This window comes from Acomys russatus, chromosome 27, assembly GCF_903995435.1.
Source record: "Acomys russatus chromosome 27, mAcoRus1.1, whole genome shotgun sequence".
NCBI lineage: Eukaryota > Metazoa > Chordata > Mammalia > Rodentia > Muridae > Acomys > Acomys russatus.
Genome location: NC_067163.1, coordinates 22210837 through 22230226, shown reverse-complemented (window position 1 = coordinate 22230226; position 19390 = coordinate 22210837). Strand labels below are relative to the sequence as shown.

General features: G+C 40.7%; 1 protein-coding gene across 8 annotated transcripts in view; it reads left to right on the top strand.

Moving 5' to 3' along the window:
- Positions 1–19390, top strand: part of Nrg1 (neuregulin 1) — a 190157-nt gene that overhangs the window by 25854 nt on the left and 144913 nt on the right. For all 8 annotated transcript variants that reach the window (XM_051169380.1, XM_051169378.1, XM_051169377.1 and 5 more), the window contains exon 2: positions 14090–14267. In XM_051169380.1, the coding sequence (XP_051025337.1) occupies positions 14090–14267 (178 nt within the window). The remainder of the gene's footprint in view (positions 1–14089; positions 14268–19390) is intronic.

Genomic DNA, 19390 nt, shown 5'->3' with positions numbered 1-19390 from the left:
GATGACCATTAGGAGCATGATGCCATAACCTATCAAATTTAAACAGAAGTAGAGATTAAAAAGATTTACATGTTTTTATTTTATATGTATAGATGTTTGTCTACATGTATGTCTGTACCACATGGATGCCTGGTGTCCACAGAGCCCAGAACAGGGCATCAGATCCTCTGGAACTCAAGTTATGGATGGTACTGAGGTGCCATATGGGTGCTAGGACTTGAATCTGGGCCCTCTATAATAGCAGCAAGTGACCTTAACCACTGAGCCATCTCTTTAGGGCTCTAGAAGAGGAGATTTTATAACGACAACAACAGCCAAACAAACAAAAACATTTTCCTGTATCGAGTAGATGCAGTTGTTCTGATTCCAAGTTGGGGAGACAGTCCATGATTATATGTTTAATTTTGTGTTCTCTGAGCCTTAGTTGGTTCTGGTGGTGGTACTTACAGCTACAATGCTGGCTGGGCAGAACTGGTAGGTCTCTGGGCCTCACCTACTTGGCCAGTTCTAGGCCGGCGAGAGCTGCTTTCAAAGTGGGAAAAGAAAAAGGTCTGCAGTGGCTGTAGTTACACCTAAGGTTTTTGCTTTGTTTTTAAACATGCTTTCCAAAAGGTGTTTGCTAAATGTACTCAAATATGTATCCTAAGGTACCCCAAGTCCAGCAATTCGTTTGTGTAATCTGTTTGACATGTTTTATACTGCAGGCTTGCCAGCTACTTCAGGATTTGTTTATCCATAAACATTGTTCAGAATCCCCAAACAGCGGAAGACCAATTTATGCTTCTCTCTCAAAGAGGTGGAGTTTTCTGCTGTTAGGGGAAAAAAGATGTCTTAGGATCAGATGTTAACCCTGAACACACCCAAGGACGAATAGACTCATGGTAATAGCAGATTCTAAATCCCCTTCCTTGCTTCTAGGAATATGCTCCCACCCACCCACCCACCCTTGCCGCCGATTGTGTACTGATCCTTCCCCAAATGTTTCGGTCAGCTTCTGACAGGTCCATTCTGGCTTGACATTGTCCTTGCACAGACGCGCATTGATGAGCACCACCACCTCGTGACGCACAACTCTTTTCCGGGTGCTTCCTCTTTTCCTGTGCTGCATGCTGCCTACTGCGTTGCCCCTGTGGTTCTCAGACTTCTTTCCCTCCTTTTCCCACTTCTGTGGTGACTTTGTAATTGTGTGGTTGCACTGGCACTAATGATTGCCTAATACCGTCCCAGTTCCCTTCCTGGAAGATCTGGGGCTAGAAATGGGGCTGGGTGGGGGCAGGGGGGCAGATGGGGCAACTGTAATACAGTAATACAGTGAACTAAAATGTAGGTGGACTGGAGATAACACGTGTGCACAGGAAAATACTGCTTCATCTTTCTCTGCTGAATGGGATGTTCGTGGTAAAGCAACTTCTAGCAAAAGTCTGGGTCTCAAAGGGCAGATCAGTGCTGGAGCTCCGAAGGTCCATGCAGGCATTAATATTCTTGGTCCTCTGGGAACAAATATAAATAAAAGGGTGAGCGGGGCGGGGGGGGGGTTCCTTACGAAGATTGAAGGTCTGTACATTAGGGCAGTAAGGAAGAAGTACCTGTCCTACTGTCAGCTTTTTTCCCTAAGAGCTTTCTGGATTAAGGAGGCTTTCTTTTTGGTCAGAATATGTTGTCCCTTCTGGCTTCCCCCCCTCAGTGTACTGACATGTCTTATATAAAAGACCTGTGCACAAGGGGAGTGCATGCTCATAAAACTTCAAGACATTTTTCTTCTTCCTCTATTTCTGTCACCATTATGGGTCGTTTTGGATGCCTAAATCAAAGCCTTGTTGTTGAGAACGTTGGCCCTGTGGTTAAGAACAGTCCTCAGCGCCTGCCTGTAAACTGGGCTGGGCTAGCTTCTTTAAGTGTCTACATTTCTACAGCTTTTGAATTATTTTAGGAGGATTTTCCTCATTACAAATAGGTTTGCTCATACTTCTGTAGGCTAAGCTGAGCCCTTCTAGTTCTGTTTCACCTTGTTCCTTTGTGTTATGTAAGATATTTGAGGTATACCAAAATTATGCAACAAAGAAATAGCTTTCTGTAGAAACAGAGTTTAAACACAAACTAGTGAGGAATTTCATTAGACATAACCCAGAGTTGAATGTAATGTTAATTTCTGAAGTCTGCATTTGGGAATTTGTTTAAATTGTCATACTTATTAAAATTTGGTTTGTAAGTGATATTTTTCAAACCCAGCAAAATCATTGCTGTGTTAATTTCATAGTAACTAGAAAAAAATTGCTTTGTTAACTTAAGTGTCTGATTTAACCCCATTTCTACCAATATATAGGCTTAGTTTCTTGAAACGCAAACTTTTACAAAGGCTAGGAAATGTTGACAGAAGTCCTTTCTTGACTTGAAAACTGTATACTGTTGTCATTAGGATGCTAATATTTATTCAACAGTCATGCTTCAATATGACAATTATTACTGTAATTTGGCTTCTATGCTCTGATTACATGCTTATGGCTTGCTTTGAAGCCTAGCAGCTTAAGCAATGGTCCTAAATTTTTAGGAAATGGAGTTAAAAGAAATGAAATGATTGCTGGGGTCTGTGTCTGGGGCTGAACTTCATCTCTCGAGCATCCAGTGCTTTTGCCCTCTGTTCTGTGGCATCTGTAGCCATTTTGGTTTCTTTGTTTGTTACCTGGACCATGAGTAGATTATTGGGTAGATGAAGAGATGAGTAACTAGTGGCTTAACTGCATCCAGGTTCGTCTGTTTTGCTTTTGTTTTTGTTTTTATAAGCTTTAGCCCTATATACAATAATAAGATAAACATTTCATAGTTGCAGATGCTTAAAAGGATCAACACACTTGATTTAAAAGGATCAACACACTTGATTCGGAGAACTGTACTAGCTTTCTCTTGCTTCTGAACTGGCTTTTGTATCTTAAGGGTTAATCCAAAGTTGCTGTCTTTCAGTTCTTGAAATGTTAGAATTTTAAGAGGAAACTCACTGGGGGTTAAATGAGGTGGCTGCAGGGCTGCAGAAGGCATAAGGCACTTTCTGAGCATCCTTCCTGCCTCTTCTTCTTGAGATGGCCTGACTCCCTTGGCTCTGGGCCTCCTCTCCTTTTGCTGTGTACATTTTTATTACACTGTGGAGGAGAGTGATCCTTCTTTTAAGTTTCACAGGACTGGACTGGAGCTCCTGTGGAGTGAGGGCAGCACAGTCTGCCTTTCCTAAGGTCCTTAGGACCTTCCTAAGGTCACATCTCTCAGGTCGCCGTTGCACAGCTTCTAGGCCTTTTGGCCAAGACCTAGTTGTCAAGTCTTTGCATGTAAGGTGACATTTGTGGGCTTTGGGGATTAAGATTTAAGTATCTTTGCCAGTCATTATTCTGCCTGCCCCAGGAATGAAAAGCCTTTTCTTTTGTCTCAGCTCCAAGAAGGCTATTACTTAAAAATCTTATATTAGCTTGGAAAGCTTTATACATTGCTAAACATTTACCAAAGAAATTGTTACTGTAGGCTTTCAAAGTGAGTTTATGTCAATGTAACAGTATCTAACTACTTAACATTAATTAACTATATATGGATCTAATGATTGACTTTCAGGATCAATTTCAGTAGAGAGGAAAACTTCATGATGAAGCTGCATGAACACAGCCATCCAACCATAACACTCTCCTGCTCTCAGACTGTACTGATGAAAGATCTATTTTATAAATCAGATTACAGATTAGTAGGTTCTCTGTCTCTCCATAACTAGATGTGAGTTGCAGGACACTGGGGATCGGGATGGTGTTAGCCTTATTTATGTCTGTATATCCAGGTCCTAAAGTAGTAATAGCTCCAGAGACACGTGCAGTACCATCTGTATGGTGATTGGAAACCATGAGATGTCTAAGGAAATGAAGTTATTTACGTGCATGGCTAGGATCTGGATACTAGGGAGAGGCCAGAAGAAAGCCTTATAGATCAACACAGAACATTATAATGTCCTATGCCAAGACCAGTATATAGTGTTAGTAAGACATAGGTAGGAAAGGTAAGGATAGATCCGATTAATCCAGTGTGCTTTAATATACATGCTGTGCATTAGAAGGAAACTAGTAGCTCGTTAGATAAAGAGTATTTGAGCCACGGTGCACCATTGCTTATTTCTTCTTCCCCTGAGCAAATATTACTGTGCTAATTATAAAGGAAAAAAAAAAAAAAAAAAAAAAAAAAAAAAAAAAGAGAGTGAGCTTTTTGTTTCCTTGGAACAAATACTTGTAAAGATAGCAAGTATTGAATTAAGTGGAATAGTAATAGTTTTATTGGAACACAGGACAGAGATGCTTCCTGTAAAATTGAACTTAGTCATCCTGAGTTCTGGGGGAAATTATTTTAGATTTATAGACAGGTTAAAAAGATAAGACAGAGTTCCTTTAATGTTATGTAATCCAATTATATTGCTCAAAAGAAGAAACAGGCCTATTGGCCAAACTGTAGAGCTTATTTAGAGCTTACCACATTTTAGTGCTGAAAAGAGATAGTATATAAAACTCCTTTACGAACACGAGGCCAAATCATAGCAGTGTACAGAATGCTACCTGGATACTCCCAGGATAGGCCACTTGCGGTGAAAGCTGTCCTCTCTGAACAGAGCTTTAAACATCTAAGCCTGAAGTCTATATTTAAAATTCTACTAAAGGAAGTTCACAGACCATCAGTTCCCTCTGTCCATTTAGTTAATCTCTGCTATTTCTTTTGTGCATGGTACCAGGGGTGCAACTCGAGGATTCATATAGACAAGACAGCTTTGTACCACACTGGCCCTCAGACTTCTGAAAGAAGCCAATTTCCTCAGCAGCGCCTGCTGGAAGCATCCCATTCCAGGCAGGACATAGCATCTTGGTTCTTGCCCTAGGTTTGTGTTAGCTAAACCCACTTTGCTGAGCAACATGATGAGGCTCCATCAAGGAAACCACCTGGCCAGTCACAGAGCCTTCAGTAGGAAAGGGAGAACTGAAACTTGGGCCTGGCTGGCTGGCTCCAAAGCCCGTGTTTTTAATTTTTTCACCCCACCTCCCACCCCGCCCCATATGCTCTTTCCTGCGTCACTTTCCCGTATAGCCTCCCAGAATAAGCATTTTCTGAATTATACTTATCATGCAAAACTTCATTTCCTGTTTTATTCTAAAACCATTTGCTTTGTACATGAAAAGTTTTCCACGAATTACAGTGTTCTATGAATCCATTAAGAATGCCTTGGTTCTTTGCTAGTCTTCATGGCTTTTAAGAACCTATTGCTTTCCTCTCTTGTCCTTTAGGATCCCAACATTTTCTGTTGTTCCTTTGGGATGTTTTGGTGACTTTGTAAGTATTTGCCACCTCTTCAACAAATCCCCACCCCTAAGAATCCCTTCCTCCCTCTGGCCTTTCCCATGGGGTAGAAGCAGAATGACGGGGTTCCTTTCTGTTCAGCAGTCTGAGGACTGTTGGTAATCTTAGGAGGCAGTCTTTTAAACACCCTCAGAAAGTTTATGCACTTTAGAATATGTAAACACATTCCCACTCTCAAGTGTAAAAAAAGATTATTTTAGTGACATCAATTAATTAAACATTCAATTTGAACACAGAAAAAGTGGCAAAAAAGGGCAAAAATTAGCACCTCAAAGTCATGGTAATGTGCTAAAATGAATATAAAGAAGATAAATCTTAGAATGTTGAAGGCATGCTAACCTGGCTATTAGTGTGAGAGATCCATGAGAACTTACAAAGGAGATAGATGAGAGAAAGAAGGAGGGGGGGAGGGAGGCAGGGAAGAGGAGGAGGAGGAAGAAGAGGAGGAAGAGAAAGCAATTACAAGAAAAGGAGAAAAAGAACCCAAATATGTCAGTGCTTTACTAACTACATAGGTTTTCCTGTTTATTTACTATTTTTAAAGGTGGTGTCGCAGGTCTGCATAACAGATAAGAAAGAAAAACTTTCTTTGGCCACAGACAAATTAGAATCTTTAAGCTTATATCAACAGAAATTGGCTGGGCACTCTCAGGTAAACCCATCCCTGGAGCATGCATCCCAAGTGGACAGACAGCCTGCCAAGAAGCCTGCTAGATGTCTTTGTTGAGCTGAATGAGAGGGTCTCTAATTGGGGCCAGCTGTGGCCATAGCCCTAATTAGCCCGGCCTGTCGAACACTAAGTCCAAGCTGTTGGCAACCTGGCCATGACTTAATCCAGCACTCGTTGTCATGGCTTGTTGCCTTTACACCTTGACAGAATGACGTTAATCTGTTAGGACCCTTTTGTTACTGTGTCCTCGCGTAGGGGTTATCACATTTCAGTGAACACAAGCATTTGACTGACCCTTTGTGTCATGTGGTATGCATGACAGATGGACAACTACGTAATCTAAAGCATTTTTCTTTTTTATTGTAGCATTTCCAAGTATTCTGCTTTCTTTTATTTTCCCATAAATTATCAAGGTCGCTCAGAAAATGGAGCAATTGGGCATATCACTTTTATCTCCCAGACTAGCTTTTGTGTTTGAAACAAAGACAGAAACGATCTACCATTTACTATAGCCCAGATTTTTTTTGGGGGGGGAAATACGCACTATTAATAAATCATTTAATTCAATCTTGATGACTTTTTTTTTTAAACCATAAAATATGAAGAATTGCAAATAACTGTTTCTGGCTTGGTCACTTCAAGCAAGGGCCGCAGGGTCAGGTTTGTGTCTTCAGGGGCTGGCTCTAGATTACCATTTGTGTGATTGTCAGCCCAGTTACTCGTTTTCTCTGTTTCCATTTCTTCATCTGCAAATTTGGCATTAGGATAGTAACACTCCAGCCCTCGGATGGTTATGTAACAAGAGGTAGTGAGTATAAGGCTCTTAGTTCAGAGACTGGCACATAGCAGATGTTCAATTACCTATTACCATTCTAAAGGGATTTATTGTCCAAAGTACTAAGAGGGATTTATTTAACGTCACTTCTTCTGCTGTGAAGAGCATTTACTTCAAGTGAACTACTGATCAGTATTTTCAGCAGCTCTAGTTGTAGCTGGGTAGTGTGGTACAAACCTCGAATCCCAGGTTGGTGACATAGGTGATCGTGGCTTTGAACAGACCAGGAAAGAAGCCTGGCTAATTTTAGCAAGCATCACATCAATTTCAGAGAATGAAAAACTGCTCTCATGTATAAATTTGCATGTATTTTTTTTTCCTTTGGAGAAATTTACAGTGGTGTAAATCTCTTGCAGATGTATATGGCAAAATGATTTGGCTTTTATAACTCATTATACTAATTTGAAAATTATTGTAGTTGCAAAGAAATATAGTTGACATAACCTTTCCAGATTCTCAGTCTAGTGTCCTTTCCCCCTCTTTGCAATCTATGTCAAGCCTGGCAAACCCCGTGTAGCGAGATGTGCTGAGTTCAGTCATGGGTCTTCAGAAGGCACATGTATGTGAGAGCAAGCTGCCATTTCCTCACCAGCAGGTGGAAATAGTAAACATCTACCTTATGTGATGCCTGAGCCAGGGCTTCTTGGAGGAAAGAGGTACAAATGATACATTTGGGGCTCTGTGGCTGCCGGGAGGCAGGGAGTAGATGCAAGCCTTGTAGAGTCAGCTGATGGAGAGCAGCACCTGAGATATGAAGGCAGAGGCATGAGAGCGACATGCAGGTGCTCTTGTAGCACAGAAGAGGGCTGGAGCACAGCGAGCACACACTGAGAGATGCTGGGATACATTTGTGGAAGGTGCAGGACCAGGGTCTTAACTGAGACAGGCTGATACCCTCCAGTAGTGATGACCACACACAGGATGTTCAGAAGAACACATAATGAACTCAGAGGATAAACACTGCACTTCATAATCTTCCAAAGACTACGAGTGGTGTTATGACAGTACAGTATATGGCTTGAGCCTATAGAGTACAAAAAGCCACAAAATATTTCCAAAGAGCCCCTTGATCGCAATTAATGAGCTCTTGAGAAGTTAAACATGGCCTTTGGAATACTTTTTGACTCTGGCTCTCCTCCTTACCAGTGTCTTACTGATTCCTCCTCTTCCTCCCTTGTCTCATTTCTTTTCTTATTCTTTGCATTTGCATATTTTTGTGTTCATGTTTGTATACATGTGTATATATGCCTGTGGAGGCCAGAGGTGGCTATGTCTTGCTTTCCCAGAATCTCTCTCCACTCTATTTTTTGAGACAGGGTCTCAGGGAACCTGTAGCTCACCCATTTGTCTAGTCTAGCTGGCCATATTGTCAGCTCTGGGATTACAGGCATGGACCACTGTGCCTGGCCTTTGATGTGAGTGCTTCCAATTCACTGTCTCCATGCCTGGGTGGTAAGTACTGTCCTGCCTACTCTCTTCAATTCCCATGCTTAGGTTGTCTGCCAGCCCTTGGAAGGTCTAGGTTTCTGATGTCCTCTCTTTCAGCTAAGACAGTTGGGAATTGGGTATAGTTCCAATCACATACCCCCATGCCCCCCACCTGTTTGGGGACAGGCTTTGTAAAGGTTTTATGCAGAGAAAGTGTTCCTGGGACAACAACCAAAGCACTATTGCTATCTGATAATAGCTTTTGGATTTTCTGTTTAATTTGCTCAGCATGTAGAGGCTCTTCAGATCAACTCCATGAGCACAGAGTGGGATGACAGTCAGATCATTCGGTGGGCAGAAGCAGCAGTGTATGCAGAGTTGTGTGTGGTACATCCCATGGCTATATGTTAAACTTCTCCTGTCCTTAACAGCACAGTGTGCTACACAGTGCCCAGCAATGGGCACATCAGAAGAAAGCCTGAAATAGGGTCCCTTAGAGCTGTGGCTCTCAACCTGTGGCTCAAGATCCCTGGGGAGGGTCCAACGACCCTTTCATATGTAATGTTTACATTACAATTCATAACAGTAGCAAAATTACAGTTATGAAGAAGCAATAAAAATAACTTTATGGCTGGGGCATCACAACAACGTGAGGTATTAAAGGGTTGCAGCATTAGGAAGGTTAAGGACCACTGTGTTAGATGAATGGTTCCCTTTCCATTTTGCTAGTTCATTTTTGCTTCTACCATGAACATTTAATTATCAATTAAATCATGGGAATGATTGAACAAATTATCTTATTTATCTTGTTTTGGTGTGATCAAGAGGAAAACTAAGTATTTTGGATGACTGTCACCTCTCCTACACCAGCATGTGACATATCAATTATAAAAAATAGAAAAACAGGAGGACACTTTAAAATACACTTAGCATACGTGCTTACATTGAGTTAGAGTTTGTAATCTTTTAGAAGTCTTTCTTTTCCCTCAACTGTTGGTCACTGTTAATGACTAACAGTTGTTTCTTAGAGTGTGGATATGTTCCTGCCATGTTAATCAAGTTTAAAAAGGAATAAACTTAGGGAGAGTCTGCTTAAGACCTGCTCTGTCATTAGGTCACTTCAGAGTGTGTAGCCATTGCCTTTTTAGGAACACTTAAAATGCAAAACTGTGAGCTGTGGTAGACCAGACCCAAATATATCATGCCTCAGATGTTCTTGTTAACTTGACCTTGAGTTTGCCTTCAACCACCTTTAAATTAGCAGGCCATTTACTCTTAGAAGAATTGAAAGGCAACTTTTTTTTTTTCAGTTTCAAAATTCAAGTATTTAGTTAAAGGCGTTAAAGGTATTGATTCTAAGTTTAGCAATCACCCCTGGGCTTATAGTTTATATCTGTATATTAGAAAATAGTTGGTGAAGTAATTTAGAGTTTAAAATAATTTTTTTAAGATTTATTTTATGAGGTTGAGTGTTTTGCCTGCATATATATATATATACACACACACATATATGTATACCTATATACATATATATGTATATCTATATATTCACATCATGTGTGTACACTGTTCTCAGATGTCAGAAGAAGGCATCAGATCCCCTGGGACTGGAGTTACTTATAGATAGTTGTGAGCCACCAGGTACTAGAATTAAAGTAGGGTCTTCTGCAAGAGGAGCAATTACTCTTAACTGATAATCCATCTCTTCTACCCTAGTTTAGCCTTTTAATAAATAAGATTGTGTCGTTTTAATAAACCACATGTCTGAGAGACATATTTAAATATAATCTACTTGCAATTAGCTATTTTAATAATCTGACAAAATTTACTCCACTGAAAACTGTCTCTGGATGAATGAGAAATCACACCAAACATCTGGGCTCAAATATTTTTTTTGTAGTTTTGTGGAAAAAAAGAAAGAAAGAAAGAAAAAAGAAAAAAAAAAAACCTGAGGAACATTCAAGGCTGTTGATTTAAAGTTAGAAGGAAAAATTTATACTGTCTTGATGTCCTTTATGTACTTGAATTTGGGCTCTTCCAGGTGTGAATAGGGACATTGTTGGCTACTTTGCTACTGGTTACCACTTGTAACAGAGTACTCATGGGTCAAGGATGCATGTTCCAGAGCTGGAGAGATGGCTCAGAGGTTAAGAGCACTGTCTGCTCTTCCAGAAGTCCTGCGTTCAATTCCCAGCAACCACATGGTGGCTCACAGCCATCTATAATGAGATCTGATGCCCTTCTGGGCTGCAGGTGTACATATAGACAGGCCACTGTATACATAATAATAACTAAAAATAAATCTTAAAAAAAAAAAAAAAAGGATGCATGCTCCACTGGGAACCAGGATTTTGCTTCTCCGTTTACACTATGGATGATTTTTATTCAGTTTCCTAAGAACTGATCCCTGATAAGAAGCCTTTATGTTTTAAAGGTCATCCATGTCACAGAACACATGCACAGGACAAATAGACTGCCTAGAAATGCAAAATTAGAGAGGAGATAGGGATTTAGCTTCTGTGGGATTTGGAATGGCCTGACATACAGAGAGAAACTAAAAGGAGTTGCAAGCCGTGTTCTCACGGATACATGTTTACTTACCTGGGTCAGCTGGGGGAGCAGACATATTTAAGACCTTATATATGAAGGCCTCTGTGCATTGTGCGTCTTCTCTTAAAGGAAGGGATGTGTGCTTCTAGAGGTAAGGACAGGAATGGTATAGAAGACAGTGTTTCTTTTCACCAAAGAACCTAATGGAATTAGCCCCACAATCAAGGTGATCTACGTAACAATTTCAGTGTAACATTTCTCAGAATTAAATAGCATCTGGGATGGTTTTGCAAAATCTCCCCTCACGATTGCAAACATCCCTAAGTCATTAAGTGAGGAGTAAGTAAGTAAGGTCAGTGTGTCCTGTAGTCCTAGTGGGAGAGGCATGGTGAGTCCTATGTTAGCCTAGGCTGCATAGGAGGAACCTTCCTCAAAAAGGAAAGGGAAAGGAAATGGTACTTATGGTATTTAACTGCTGGGGATGTGGTTCAGTGCTAGCATGGTTTCCTGGTACATACATGGCCTGGGCTCGTCTCTAGCACTGCAAGGCCAAAGAAAGCTGAAAGCTCGGCCTTGTATTTAATGTCAGAAAGAACAGATGAGGAAGGCACAAAAGCAAAGAGAAACCGTGGTTTCTTTTTGTCCTTTATCTGCATATGTTCTTGTGTGTGTGTGTGTGTGTGTGTGTGTGTGTGTGTGTGTGTGTGTGTGTGTAGTGTATATATTTGCATGTATTTCTGACTCATTAAAACATCTCAGGTTGACTTGAAAACTTTCCCCCTAAGATATCAGCAGTTGCTTTCTATGAACAAGACTCTTTTGACTTGGATTTCCCCAATAGTTCCAGTAACATCCTTTGTCAGCTACTCTCACCCACAAGTGGGTTTCCTACCATAGCTGGAGTCTTCCTTGACTATTCATGTTTAGAATCCTTTTAATCTAGTTTGGCTCCATATTCTTCTCTTATCATTTATGACACTGACTTTTTTCTTTTAAAGGCTTAGAATAATTTTATAGAACAGCCATTACTGAGTTGATTTGTGTGTGTGTGTGTGTGTGTGTGTGTCTGTGTGTGTGTGTGTGTGTTGGATGGCAAGACTGTGAAGAAATAAGAAGAAATGAAGAGAGAAGGTAAAGATGTGAAGAAAGAGATGTGAGAGAAAAGGATAAAGTGAAGGGAGGGAGAAAACTACACACATTCTGTGAGAAAATACGTATGCAAATGAGAGACAACACTCTAGTAGTTTGTGTTCAGACTCAGGTTCAGGTTCGATGAACAAATGCCTGGAGTGGGAGGAGACAGAACACAGACTTGCTGAGGTTCGGCTATATCTGACTACACAGGACATTTTGTTTATTAAAGCGGAGCACTAGACCTTGAGAGTTTTGGTAGAGTTTCAACTTTAATTTAAAATCCAGTGGTAAAACACACACTCGTTCTTTTAGTTTGTGTGTATATGCAGCAGTTTATTTTTCTTAATATATACAAGCCAGTTTCTTTGATGCCACTAGATTCTCTCTCCTGTTTGTTTCTTTTAAACCTTTCAGCGGAGTCAGAGGACTAGAAATGATCTTAAGGAGTTAATGGAGATAAATACAGGTGCTTGTCGGAGATGTGAGACTTTATCGTTTTTGAAACTTCCAAAGCAGAACCAAGAACTGTACCCCCAAAATAAAAGCTCTGTGGAATTCATTCAGAAAGCAAGACTCATTTTGAAACTGCCACGAAAAAGTGGGTGATGACGGTTGGTGGGGACAACAAAACCAAGACGAGTCCTGAATGGTGGGAGCAGCTGGATGAGTTTCTTCCCTGCTCCTGTGTGTGCCACAGTAGGTTTCTACTGCTCTATCAGCCCCCAAATGAATGAAGGGGTACATACCTCCAGGGGGTACTGCTAAGAAATTGCAGCATTCAAAGCTTTGGGCTTTAATTCCTGTGCTCGCTTCTGACAGTTTTGGGGTTTACCTCACAAGGGCAACATTGTAGAAAAGCAAAGCGCCTGAGTAGGCAAGATACCCACTTCCTGCTCATGTGTAAGGCGACCTTGATTGTGTCCCTGGACTCCGGGTCCTTACCCAGGGAGCAATTACGCACTGGGTCAGTGAGGCAGAATCTCATTTACTTGAGTTTGTTTTCTGGGATTTCCTGTTAATTCCTGTACTGAGCAGGAAAGTAGACTTTGTCGCTGGCCTTTGCAAGACTCAGCAGAAACTAGGAGCTGTTGAGGTCTTGGGTTCTGTGTGGTTGATCACTGCGTAAATTTGTGTGTGGGTGTAGATAAGAAGCCATCTTCTTATTCTTTAATTTAAAATATCTCACTATAAAAAAAAATCAGATATACTCTGTAGACTTCTATGACAAGCTATCACTCAGCTTCCTGATCATCTGTTTTCATATTTATGCTGCTGTCTTACCTACTCACCCACGATATGATTTCTACGCATGCACACTCTAGCACACAAGACAGTTTTGTAGAAATCAAAATATGTATACATTGCAGGAGAATGCAAAGTATCCTACAAATGAAAGCATAATTTAGCTATTCACAGCTTCCCTTGTGAAAATTTGGAAACGCTATGTATGTGCACTGCCCAGGGTGTGGTGGTGGGGGGACTCTGACTCTCTCTGGGATAGCGACTGCAGGCCCAAGCGAGTGGTGCTGCGGAAGGACTTGCTTCTTGTAGAGAAGAGTGACAGGTCTTTGCTTTGAAGGGACACCTGTGACTCTTGGTGAGAAGAGCCTGGTGCTAGTTTCCAGAGATGTCAGAACCATGAGAAAAGCATAGACTTAACTTACTGTTTACTCGGAAATCAGCCTCTAACTGGAAAACAAATGAGGTGCTCCCAGTGCCTTCCCTCTGAGTTATGCTGATGTGTGGTGTCTGGGATAAAGGTGCCGCTCTAAAGACTAAGCTGGCCCACATCCCTCTCTTGGCCCTGGTTTTGTTGAATCAAAGAAACAGCTACTGAAATGGATTTTTTAAGAATGGCTTAATCGTCCAGGTTCCCTCTCCTTCTCTTTTTGTGCTGAGTTTAATTTGGGCATTTTTTTTTTTTCCTTCAAGTTGTTGGGATCCATTTTGGTTCATCTTCATTTAAATTTATTTCTTTATTTTTGCCTTGGTTAGTACAACGTTTGGTAGTGGGACGCACTCAATCCCATTCAACATTAATTTTTCCTTTGGAAAGGCCCTGGTCATCATGACTTTCTTTTTTTCTTCTCTCTTTCCCCTTTCAGCATTGCCTCCCAGATTGAAAGAGATGAAAAGCCAGGAGTCAGCTGCCGGCTCCAAGCTAGTACTTCGGTGTGAAACGAGTTCTGAATATTCTTCACTCAGATTCAAATGGTTCAAGAACGGGAATGAGCTGAACCGAAAAAATAAACCACAAAACATCAAGATACAGAAAAAGCCTGGGTAAGTAAAATGCATTTAGTAATAGGATCCATGCCAATAACAATAGGATATTGTAGGACAGGAAATTATAAAGACTCTAATAGTGAATTTATGGTAAAAACATGATAAATGATGACTGGAAGGGTTTTTGATTGTATAGTGGCCAGAAATTGTCATATCAAATAGAAAAGGACCCAGCAGTTTATGATTTTTACAGCTTTTGGATGAAGAAATGAGGCCTGAAGAGAAAGCTGTAGGAAGTGGGGTTGGGCTGGGAGGGAAGAAGGAATTAGTGGCACCTACAGTAATACTCATGGAACACAATAAGATTCAATCTTCTTAAAACAAGTGATGTTTTTGTGTTGATGTCTAATGCAGTCACAATGCCAACTTCACCATAAAGCTCAACAATTACCTAGGTTTATGGGATGTAATGCTGTGAGTTTGGACTGTTTTTCACACAAAGGGTTAACATATATAATTATGTCATATAATAAAATTTTTTAGTCAAAAATTCTATTAAAGTTCATCAATATTAGAGCAGATTTAGACAATGCAGTAATCTTTGGGAACAAAACCTTATGTTTTCTGCCTCCTTGTGCATGGCTGCGTTTGAAGCAGTCCGTGTGACACCCATGACCACTCGGTGGCATGCTGTCACATGTCTACTCTAAGCTGATAGAGCTTCTAGTGTCCCAGTGGTCTTCACTTCAATCTACTTAGTTCTTTAAGGTTCCCTTCCATATTGATTAAAATACGTTTTGAGGAAACCAGGGAAGAGAGTAACATGACCCGTTTTTTTGTTTGTTTGTTTTTTTGGTTTTGTTTTGTTTTGTTTTTTGTTTTTGTTTTTTCTTCTAAGCAACTCATTAATCAACACAACACCTTTAACATGGTTCTCACTTCTGAGAGGGTTTATTCACTCACCTTTGAGAAGGCCCTTGAAGACACAGGCTCTAGCAAAAGCAACAGCAGCAATAACCCCCTTCTTCCTTTGGATTCCATAAGCTGGCTACCAAAAAGTTGTCACACACTTACGAGCAACAGAGAGAGAACTGGTTCTAATGAGAATGTAAATTGAATGTTATCAAACTGTTTAATTAGTCCGATGATAATAATTAGAGCCTTTTTTCCTGGTTCCCATGGCTTTATTAATTACACCATTTAGTCTTGCTATTGATCATGTCAGCAAGATCTGTTGGTTTGTAAATATGATAAAGAGTGAGAAAAGGGAGTGGGCATCACATGGTGCAACAGGTGGTATTTCAGAGATACAGCACATAGTAATATCAGGAGCCAAGCCACTTGTATTCCTTTGTTTTGTTTGTTTGCTTGTTTGTTTGTTTGTTTTACATAATGTTACTTAGAAACAGCAGCGCTGGCCTGGGTGGTAGTGCATGCCTTTACTCCCAGTACTAAAGAGGCAGAGGCAGGTAGATCACTATGAATTTGAGGCCTGCCTGATCTGTAGCACGAGTTCCAGAACAGCCAAGGCTGCACAGGGGAAACCCTGTCTAACCCCATCCCCTCCTTAAAAAAACCAACAACAACAACAACAACAACAAAAAAAAAAAAAACAGAAAAAGATAACAACAACAGCAGCAGCATTCTGACATATAGTAAAAGCAGTTGAGTGGTTGGCATGTGATGACGTTTAATGTTGTAGACTGGAAAACTGAGAGTTAAGCCTTGCGCACACCTGCAATCCCAGACTTAGAAAGCAGAGGCAGCAAGATCACCATATGTTTGAGGCCAGCTGAGCTTCATAGCACGATCATGCCTTTAAGATTTCTTTTTTTCCTTATGCCATACTGTCTTTGAAAGTGGGGATCATGGAGGAAGGAGGAGAAACAGTGGGAGAGTTGAAAAGATAAGCATGATCCTTTATGGAGGTTAAGATGAAAAACTACCTGTAGACCTTGGACAGATTAATCTATGTGAACATGTCAGGTAACATTTCATTCATAGCTATGAAGCTGGCCTGCTGATAGCAGTAATACTTAGCAGTTTGTGAGGGGCTTTATGCCAGTGATGTAGCCAGGTAGAGAGGTAGAAAGCTTCATCTCTGTGCGTAGGCAGTGCACATGGGAATTCCAGACCATGTGCGGAAACACAAGGTGCAGTTGGATGGAGGGGGGTGAGGGGAGGTTAATTTGAGCTGTAGAGGGAGCAGCAACTTTTTGAAGAGCACACATACTCCATTTGATACGTGGAAGGAAGCAAGTAAAATTGGATGGATAATGTGGAAAAAAAGCAAAAAATGTGAGAAGACTAACACAACTGTGTTTCTAAGGGGATGAGACATACGCATTTAAACGCTTAATGGGTTGCCTGGTGTGGGTAACATATAAAGTACCATTAGCATGCAGGAAGGCATTTCCATATTGGCTGCTTGGGTCCAGACAGCTCTGAGCACTGTCTACATACTAATATGATTCCCACCACATGAGAGAGGCCAATGTTCAGAAACTCATCACTTTAATTCCAGCCTCGCTGCAAAGAAGTAAATGGGGGGGAAATTTATTCAAGCCGTGTGATTGGAAATTACTTTTGGCACACAAAAGATGTTTATATATTCCGGCTAAAAATAAGACATGCTTTGTGTACAGTAGGCAGCTGCTTAAGGAGACGATCAGTTCATTGATTTTTCACAATCAAAAGGTTTGCCATTTCTGAGGCTCTTTAAAAAGAGTGTTGTCGGAATCGGGAGTTAGCCAACAAAGTCTAAGTTTAACATCAGCAAGATGCTCTATTCTATTTATCCTATAAACAAACAGAATGACCATTACTATTATTACACTGCTTAAGGAACAATCACCCCCTTGAAAATGAATTTATGTACATTTCTTTCTATAGGTCGTAATGTTAATAAATAAACCTAGAAGTTAAATAGGTCCGACTCTTAACATTCCTGTTATTTCACAACTACCAGTGATTTTATTATTTGAAGTCAGAATACAGAGGTTGGTGTAGACTCAGGCTATCAGTCAAACCTATTGTTACTTTTCGTGTTCAAATATACACAATACTTTTTGTTACCTAGACCCCAAGACTAGGAATATCTTGCATTGGTTAGCTTGTCACATGACTTAAACTTAATCTTTGGCTGTGAAAGACTAAGTAGAAGTGAATTTTAATTTGAGGTATAGGATTTCCCTGGGAGTCTGTTTAAATCAAGTGGTGACTCCTTCATTCTTTAGTCTAGGCATTGTCCTCTATTATTAGCTAGATTGTGCATGGCAGCCAAAATTTCCTTTTAATCCCTTGGTGTTATGAAGAGATTTCACACCAACATGAAGTTTCTGTCCTTGTGTAAACTCATCTCCCTGGTGAACCCTGCCCCCTCCTAAGAAATGACTTTCCTGCATGCTCTCTCTCTGTGCTTGAATTCACATTTAAGCCTCTGTTTGTTTTATTGGGCTAGCCATGTATGGAACCAATTAAAAGAAATGGGAGCCCCTCTGCATTGTGTGTCTGTTTATCCCTCTAGTCTTGTTGTCTGTGCCTGGGGGATGATTTGGACAGAGAAAACTAGCTGAAGGCTTTGGGCCTGTCACATTGGCCTCCCTGAAATATCTGCTCTGGATTATCCCTGTGAAAGGCAAAATTTCTATTTCTTGTCTGTTTCACACATGTTTATATAACCCTAATTTTGCTTCAGCCTTTCATTTCTGCTGAGTTTTAATTCGGTTTGGAAGTGGTTTTGCTTATTCAAAAGCCTTTTGGAGATTTTTACAAATAGCTGCTTTGGGGCTAGTGACATGGCTCAGCAGGACAAAGGTGCTTGCCATCAAGCCTGGTGACCTGCAATCAACCCCCAAAACCCATAGAAAGGTTGACTGGGAGAACCCACTCCCACAGGCTCTCTCCTCTGACTTCCACGCATGGGTAGTGGGACAAGTACCCCTCCACACACAGAAAGATGAATCAATGAGTGAATTAAAGGGTGCCCTGTAGTTTTCAGTGGTCACACTTCGGACGAAGAGCTTTCTTCTTTCTAGGGACTTACTTATAGACCCTTTCTTAGCTGCTGAAACACTTTGGCTGGCCATTGGAATGCTATGTAAGGAGTCCTAACTTCCCCATAATCCAAGTTGTCATTTCGTATTCTTTATGTGGACGTTTGGTATGGTGTCCCATTTTATTGTCTAAGATGTTCCTTCTCTTCTTCTGTGTCCTTCTCACTCAAAGCAGCTTGGCCTCTGAAGCAAAATTGAAGACATGCATACACTCATAGACACGCACACCCATGTATGAGCACACCCATAAGCTGCATGAATGGAGACCTTGTAAAACTGTGCTTGCTTGGTACATGGCTCTCCAATCTTGAGTACCACCATTGAGAAAAACCTAATTCTTTCATAGATTTTCTATCTGATTCTGGATCCCCAAGATTCTTCCTTATAAGACCACCTTATACTTTCCCTCTTTTTCCTATGAGGCTGTTTTCATAAGACATATGACCCCTCTCAAGTCCCTTCCAGGTAACAGTTGTCAGGTGATCTATTTAAGGTTGCCCATGCGCCATTCGTAGATGCTTGCCTGTGGGACTTGTTTCTTTAACCGAATCCTTTCTCTTGTTAGGATTTCTAGACTGTCTTCAGTTGTAATCACCTTCTCCTATAGTCTTCTAATTAATGGTATTTCTCACTAGCTGTCACTCCCCCAAAATACTTCAGTGTTCCAGCTGTGACCCAGCCAGTTTACAATGTACTGGGACTCTAAACTCATTTGATTTGTATTCTGCTTTAAGAGTAATTTAACCCAAGAGTAGATGCACTTTTTTTCCCCTCTCATTTCTTTCTTGGTTTTTAAGAAATGGCTTCTTTAAAAGGCTGGTATTAGAGATGGCCTACTTGAAATCCATCTTTTCTCTGTGCACTGTAGTTAATACAACTCTTGTCCCTTGTGCATTTCTACACTGGTTTCTGAATCTGATTGTATCTGTTCCACATGTCTTGATTAAGTTAAGTCTTGGTCTTGGACCATTGGTCTTCTGTCCTACACTCACAGCAATGTTCTCTACAGCATGGCCGCACCTAACACCTGGCTTGGAAGAACACTGCAGAGGCTTGTATGAAACTGCCAAGAAGAACTTATATAAAGAGCCCTCTATGCCATTGTTTAGTGGAATATTTTTTTTT